This window comes from Pseudorca crassidens, chromosome 9, assembly GCF_039906515.1.
Source record: "Pseudorca crassidens isolate mPseCra1 chromosome 9, mPseCra1.hap1, whole genome shotgun sequence".
NCBI classification, from domain to species: Eukaryota; Metazoa; Chordata; class Mammalia; order Artiodactyla; family Delphinidae; genus Pseudorca; species Pseudorca crassidens.
Genome location: NC_090304.1, coordinates 27889058 through 27897264, shown reverse-complemented (window position 1 = coordinate 27897264; position 8207 = coordinate 27889058). Strand labels below are relative to the sequence as shown.

At 42.8% G+C, this 8207-nt stretch overlaps 1 protein-coding gene across 3 annotated transcripts in view; it reads right to left on the bottom strand.

The window, feature by feature from the left end:
* Positions 1–5387: 5387 nt before the first annotated feature.
* MPPED2 (metallophosphoesterase domain containing 2) overlaps positions 5388–8207 on the bottom strand; it is a 173295-nt gene continuing 170475 nt past the window's right edge. For all 3 annotated transcript variants that reach the window (XM_067749535.1, XM_067749536.1, XM_067749537.1), the window contains exon 7: positions 5388–6802. In XM_067749535.1, coding sequence (XP_067605636.1) covers positions 6684–6802 — 119 coding nt within the window. In that variant the 3' untranslated portion in view covers positions 5388–6683. The remainder of the gene's footprint in view (positions 6803–8207) is intronic.

Below are 8207 nucleotides of genomic sequence, written 5' to 3'. Positions count from 1 at the left end.
AGCCCTAGTTTCCACCCCCTAGAACCCAACCCTAATGGTCACACCCACAGGAATACAAGCTCTTATATCCGAGAGTTATAAACCGCAGTGGACCCCTGGACCAGCTCTCCAGGAGACACTGGTCAGGAGGTATCAGTGCAGCCCAGGCCAAAGTCACCCTTCCATACAAGTTCAGAGCAGCATAAAGAAACACCTGCTAGGGCAATATTTCTCCGGGGAGCTATTTCAGATTCCACATAAGAGTAACTGGTGGCCTTGGATAAATCATTCCTTTCATTTATGTGCTGAACAGGAGAAAACAAGTCAACAACTGATGCATGCAAAAGCATTTGGAGGTGATGGATGAAGACATTAGGGTGCATTTTGTCAATGGCATGCCATTAGAGAAAACCATTTCACAGAGTAAATTAAGAAAACAAACCAGCTACGTGACCCACTCGGAATTGCCACTGGCCAGACCTTTTTTTCTCCTCCAGGAATGAAGCTGCATGGGATTGACATTATCATTATCACTCAGACTCCCTTTCCTAGGGTAGCTGCCTGTGGTTGTCTGAGACTTATACCCCCAGTGAGCACTTCCCCATAACGATGGTCACTCACATAACTGGAGAAACCTGTGCATCACAGGCTCTGACTTTCTTTTATTGCTGCCTTGAATTATTAATTAAATCTCTTATTTCTATTTAACTTCATGTGTCAATATCTTGCTTTTTGGACCAAATTATAAGGACTTTTCATGGCAAGAACTGGGTCTTACAAATGAAGCTTTCTAGTACATCACTAGGCTTACAGCGTTCAGTCAACATTTGTTGATTTCATCTGTGATTAATTTCTCCTATCTTTCTCATAGACCTGGCTATTTTCTGCTAAACACTGATTAATTTATTAAGAAAGCATTTCTTTGGAACTAAATGCTGGGAATGCAGAGACAGAAGACCTGGTCACTGACCTCAGGAAGCTCACAGGCAGACAGGCAGCAATCAGAACGTGGCGCAGGTAGAAGTATGTGTGTGCGTGGTGGGGGTGGCAGGTGAGGAGCTGTGACGGTATGAAGGGTGGGGTGGTGTTCTGGGTAAGGATAAGGGAGCTCAGGGAAGGCTTCTAGGAAATATGAGTCCCTTTAAGGATTAAGTTGTTACCGAAGCATCATTGCCGTTATGTGCGAGGGCATGTTGGTGAACCCAAGCATGGTGCGTTTGGGTTCCGAGTCATTTGCTATTTCAGGAGCTCCTACTGTAAAGCTCAGCCTATGCCCAAGGTCAGCCGCTAAGGTCGGGGCAGAAACGGGCTATGAAAGCACAGGCCCTTTCCCTTGGTGAGCGGGCTCTGAGAGCATCGGATGCACCTCATGGTAACTGTGGCTTCATAAAAATCAAAGCTGATTGATGGGCGCGGGCTCTCCGCTTCGTGTGTTTAGTCTACCCGTGCTTTTAGTTCCACTGTGGCCATGCTTCCTAATGGAAATGCATTTTTCTCTCTCACCATTACCCAGATATAGATGCTCTCAGATATGAAAGGCCTTTTACCTCAAGATTTTTGTCTTGTAAGGCATCCCTAATTCCGGAAGGAAAGGAGTCGAGAAGAACCTACCACAAATGTTTTGTCGGGTAGCTCGGAGAGAGAGAGACAGGAATTTAAAGAGCTTGATTTACGTACGGCTTGGGTCTGCAGCTCCTTTACCCGGACTCAGTTCAGTTCAAGGAATTCACTTTCTCTTGGGAAGGGCTCTGACTAACAGAGAAAAATAAGCTTAATGTGTCTTTCTGCCTTTCTTTTTAAGAAAGTATGATGGGCAGCATAATAAAATCTTCCATTTTTTTATAATAGCTCACTGGGCCCAGAATCCTACTGATGTTATATCAACTCTGACAAATCCATTGTCAGGTAGGAAGTATCCCCATTACACAGGCGTGGAGCATGAGGCTGAGAGAAGTAAAGGAGCACATCCAAGGCTACCCAGATGGTACATGGCATAGCTGGGATTTGAAAACAAGCATGACTGATGCCAAAGTTGGGGCCTCTTACCAGCTCCCAATGTCTTCCAGACTAGACATGCATGTCAAAATGCATGACAAAGAGCTGTCAAAGTTCAGAGGTAGCAAAGGCAGTAAGCATGTACCCATCTCTTTTGCAGGAGGAGGAACCAGCTGCCCATCGGAGGAACTGGCTGCCCAGCAGAGGAGGTGGACTGCTTGAAGTGAAAGAAAGTGAACTCTCGTGGGAACCCTTGGAGGTCAGTGTCTGAGTTTTTTTTTCAACTAATCTGGTTTAATAAGCCCCATATAGGCAGCTTGTTCTCTGCTACAAAATCATATTATGTCTGGCAAACTGATCGCCCCATCTTCTATTATTCCTGAATGTCAAGCTGAAAAAGCAGTTCATGTTCAAAATTGAGAGTCCAAATGCCAATGTGGGGCTACCTCTTTGAATTGCTGTGTAACCATGGCGGTGCCGCTGACCCTCCGAACTTCTCATAAGCTGCAGAGACTGACACCATGGGCACCAGGGAGGAGGGAGGCTTCTCAGAGAGGCTTTTGAATCAGTGTGGTTTTCTCTTCCATGGAAAGGCAGGATAGGAGCAGAAAGGTAGAGATGACATTTTGAAAAGGAAGGGAAAGTAGCTTTAAACTTCTGGAAGAGTCATACTAGAGAGAGGACAGACATGCAGCAATCCTGCTTCTTCACTACAAAGTAGGAGAAAAAACATTTTGTATTAAGAAGCTGACATCCAGAAGCGGACCTAGAGCTTTCTGTGAAACCACCCACTAAGACTGTCCAGTTCAGGAACTGTCCCCACACCCCATGACCTCCTGCCTCATGCCCAGCAGCGTTTCCAACTGCCTCAGCTTGCAGCCGAATTCTCAAAATTCACTTAATCTCTTAAATTGCGTTGGTTTAATAATTAAACAAAAAGTACCTTAAAACTTTTAGGAAAGTGGGAATAGGGCATGGGAAGACACTGGAAAACCAGAATAATATGTGGATGCTAATTCTGTCGAAGCAGCACATCCTTGCCGGATGAGGGTTGGGGGAGGGGGACATTATTCAGGGCCCAGCAAGTGTTTCATCTGCAATTGACAAATCCTCAATCCTCCCAGCTTCTGTTTCTCACTACTTAAGACCTGGGTCACAGTATTTATTTACTTAAGTGATGGAGATGGAGGCAGGCTTAATGCTGGCCACCTGTCAGAATAACAGTGACCTGCCTCTTAAGGGGATTTCAGCAACCCCTCAACTTCTTTATAAGACAAAAGGGCCTGGGGAGAAAATGTAGAGGAAAAAAAATCACTAATTGAGCTTGAAAAAGATGGTGAGATGAAATGTAAAGACCCAAAGGGCAAGCGAGGCTGAGATCCATGGTTACCGTTTAATGAGACTTGAAAGAGTACAGACCCCTTCCTCTTCTGAGATTAGATGGGATTTTGCAAACTATGATACCCAAACTGAAAAGTCAGTCTCCCTTATCTGCCTCTCGCAAATGCCCTTGGCGTCCTTCATATTCTTATAAAGAGAGATTTGTGAGTCTCCAAGGAAAGCAAACAAGCACGCTTTCTCGGAAATAATGCCCTTGAGAGTGAGACTTACAACAACTTCAACAACTGACTTACAACTTCAACTTACAACAACTTCATCATCATCATCACCCCCATTTTACAGGAAGGGTAAGTACCCAGCCAAAGGCATCAGTGCCAGTTCGAGATGGAGCCAGGACCTGGACAGGCACGCTGGTCTCTAGGCTCTGTGCTCTTCTGCACCGCGCTGTGCTGTGCTTCAAGCAGAGAGAATGGGCTTCAACTTGATGCAGTCATAAAGCCCCAGGCATTGTGCTCCAGCAGGCCCCTAGGTGAGGGATAGGAAGTACCTCCAGGCCTGCATCAGTCTTCTATCAGCTCTTGGAGGGCGTCAAGTTTTCTGCCCCAGAAGCAGGGTGATGAAAAGAGCATGGGCTATGGAGTCAGACAGACCTTCCATTTTCCTAGGGAATGATTTTGAACCTTCCATTTTTCTAGGGAAAGTTATTTAACTTTTGGAGCCTCGGTTTCCGATCTAAAAAGGGGGGCTTATGTGACCTTTCCCAGGATTTTGTGAGGATTAGAACCAAAATATGAGACCCACTCATTAGAGTCACTGGTGACAGAAGGATAGAGAGCGCCTGGTGTCTAAGAGCTACTTCCGATATTTCCTTGGGACAGTCATCCTGGAAGCAGTTTACACATATGGATTGGCGAACCTGGACCGGCCAAAGGAAGCTCTGTCTGAGCCAGTCCACCCCGCAGATTTAGCAGACTGGGTTGCTTCCTGCTCCCACACAATGGAAAGCAATTTTAGTAAGTGCTTAGCTTAATTAGTTTGTGTCCAGATGTGCTCTCAAGGGCTGTGCACACACACATGTCATCATGATCACCCACCTGTCTCTGGAAAGCCTGTTTTTCCAGAAGTCTGAGCCTAACTCCCTGTACAGTAACCAGATGAAATTTCCATTCAGTCAACTCTCAGTCCAGCTCCCTGCGAATGAACCTGAAGTTACGACCGTCTTCTGCTGATGTGTCAGGTCAAGGTTCATCTCCCATGGCACATCTCAGCAACTATGGTCATGGACCACCTCCAGCTCTGGGTGGCCACCCAAGACACTTAATGAGTATTGAAAGTATGAGTCTGAGCTGGAATTCTGTCCTAGAACATTCTCTGCACTCTACTGGTACTGAAATCAAGAATTCTTTGCAGGAATTACACCAAAGGATGCACCATGGGGAGGAAGGAAGGAAGATGTGTCAGAATGCAGTCGAGCAGACACTGGAATGAAGACTTCCGGGGGTAGGAGAGACTGCAGATTCAAGATCATGCTGCTTAGAAATGGCTCTTCCAGAGAAAGTAAAAAAGACAGAACAGGGTTTTTTCCACCCCACCCTCTGCCGCCTCCGGGCTGCCACAGCATTCTAGCTGGGGACACCATTAAAAAAACAGTGACGGGGAGATGGTGACTGCTCCTAGGGATATAAGGGAACGTTGCAGGGGTTACTCCGTGACCCACTGGTTTACCCTCTCACGACCACACACACGTCCACAATAGCATCTTCAGCCTCCAGTGCACGGTCCCTCTGTTCCTGTAGAAATTACTATGGCCAAAGATGAAATCTTCACTCTCTGAAATCTACAGCCTGATAGATGACAGCATGATGGAAGGAAAGAGTACACTGAGTGTCTTATCGATCTACCTGCCAGCCCATGAATGGCGGGTAATAAAAATTTATTGAAAATTAGAAAAAAAATGTCACTTATTCTGATTCCACTGAAAGGGAGTGCTGATGTTGCATATGAATAAATCCCTCCTTCCCCAGCACTAAACCATCATCCTCCCAACCGGCCAACCCTCCAAACAGCACGGATTTAAAAATCTTGCAATTTTATTTGCATATAAAGGCCGCTAGATATAGAATATCACAATAAATTTAAAGAAACAACTGCTTTCCTAAATTTCATTAACAAGATAACATAAAATAGAATAAAGCTCAACAGCATTTGCAATGGGAAAACAGAAATGACTATTAGCGACAATATTTTGTGCTAGCGCAGATTGCATCGACACACAGTGCAAAATGGGGGGTGGGGTAGGGAGAAGGAAGTAAGAAGACAATTCTGGGTATTTAAATATAAAGGACAACTAAGCCTTATTTTAGTCAGCTTCCATTGCATCCATTTAAGTCTATACACGCCTGTGACTGTACCTAGAAGTAACTCAAGCTCTTTAAGACCTTGAGTTCTGAGAAAATGTGTCAGCTCCTTCGGACTTCTGATGCCCTGCTTCAAGCACCCCTTTACAGTTGTACTGTCCTTGGCAATATTAAACTCCTAACTTAGTCATAATACACAAAAAATATTTATATATATAAACCCATATTGAAAAGGAGTCTGCACGCTCTTTTTTCTTTTTTTTTTTTTACTGCATGAAATACCTGCTCTTGACAGATTCCATTTCCTTATTTTTAAAGCTAAAATAATTTAAAAGAAACAAACATACAATGAATCCTTGTATAATCACAATATGGATCTCACTAGCTAAGCCATCCTCTAAAAGAGGGCCGTTTTCTTCCCTCGACACAGCTTTCTTTATAGTGACAGTGTTGAAGAGAAGTCTTTTCCACGCCTACTTTTGTTGAAAAGATTGTTCTAAATCCGGGCCACGTCTGCAAAAAAGAAGCATTCCCAAGAAAAACAACAACAACAAAACATCAAAAAATAAAATACTTCAGACAATACTCTTAAAACAGTTGTGCAAATCTGGGTGGTTTTTAAAACACTGCCTACCTGTTTCTTTTTTTTTTTTTTTTTGTCTTTTTTTTTTTTTTTCCAGCTTAAAGCATATTAAAATAAGACTTTTGTCACCTTTTCAAAAGAAAGCTTGGCTGTCCTTTGGCGAACACTAACAATTTACAATGGCGTGGCCTTTGAGAAAACAGAAGTCATTTTACAAATTCACAACGCTCCTTTGATTCCAAATGGATGCCCCATTTAAAAAAAAAAAATAAAGAAGAAGCACAACCTCTAGCATCATTTGTGTTCCAGCAATTTACAAAAAGAACTCACATGATCTGGAAATAAACAAGGAAGAGAATGTAAGTTTATAATTAGAAAAATGGCAGTTTTTAGACCTTTCCTCACATTCCAATTGGGCATTTGGAGGTTCAGGAACCCTGTGGGTTTGGAAGGTCAAATATAATTGGAGGGTTGGTCGGTTGAAAGCTGACTGTACACGTTGAGGCATTGATGTACGTTGTGTAACCGTCGGTCATAATGCCGTAACCTGTGGAGATAGAGTGTCACACTGTAAAATATACAAATGACAGTGATTCAATGCAGGGCCATCAGACAAGGGAAACAAAAAGTCTTTGCCAGTGGGCAGTGAGATGAAATTCAGTAGAGCATCCCCCAGATATTACAGCTTTCAGAAGCTGCCTCCCAATTTTACTTTCTTTAAAGGGAGAATCCTCTACTTCAAAGAAAAGTGATTCTTTTTTCTTTCAACACTAGATTTTATTTCAACACTAGATTTGTTGGGGAGAGGCTGTGATTTCTTTACTAGTGAAAATAAAGAAAAAACAGCTTTTCCTCTTTTTAAAATATGATTTTCATTTCAAAGCCCTTGTATTAACTATCGAGTTCCAGGGAAGAGAATGAGTAACATAAGAAACCCCTCAGGGGCAAACACATCCATCATCCAAACCTCAAATGGGCTTCAGGACAGGTGAGAAGGAAAGAGTATTGCATTGGGAGTTGGGACAGGTGAACGCTTAGCTTCCTTACCTATAAAATAAGCTCTAAACTGCCTCAATGAAAGTTAACAATAAGTGACCTTATCTTACTTGAACTGTGTGGTTTTAATGCTGAGTTCCATTCCATCCAAAAGAATCAGGTAATCAAATGTCCAAGTGATCTGGACACCATAGGACACTGCTTCCTACGCTTACCTGGACACTGGATCAAGCAAAAACACTTCCCATAGGCAGTATAAACCTCTTGGGACCTATTGGAAGAAAGCTAAGAAAGTTTCTCTGGGTCTTTGGTACGTATATTCCTTTTAAAAGTTTTAACATGTTGAAATTTCTAGCAGGTTTGCAAATTTGCACATTTCCCTGGATACCTTATTTTGTCTTACAGCCTCTGCAATTAAGTTTGTAATTCTATGCTGGTATCAGGCTCTGTGAAAAAAGAAAATTATCAGGACTTATAGAAATAACTGATAAGATTTTTTTTCTTCCATTTGCTAAAATTTCTCCAAGTAAGCCTGTGGAGAGCTTAATGAGGGTCAATGGGAAAATTTCTTAAGAAAGGAAAAGAAGCATTTCAAATGTGCACTGTTTAGTTCTGGGGTCATAAAGTCTTGTTATCTCTCTCCATCAAGAGGTTGGTATTTGCCCTCTCTCTGCCCCCTTCAGCTGTCTTAAGCGAATAAAAGCAAGACAAAGTTTATTTGAATATGATCTCCTCTCTTTTAAGCAAGTTTATTATTTTGGGACTTCAGTGGAATTCCCCAATTGTCTGGCTAGTTTAAAGCTAATTAATGACTAAAAGAAAAAAAAGATGAAATGCAAACTTATAGGCACGATGCAGGAATTCAAACCTGATAACTGCTCCCCAGAAATGCTATTTAGACACCATCTCGCATCCTATTCCCTCCCCTCAGCCTTTATCATGCCTTAGAGAAGTGC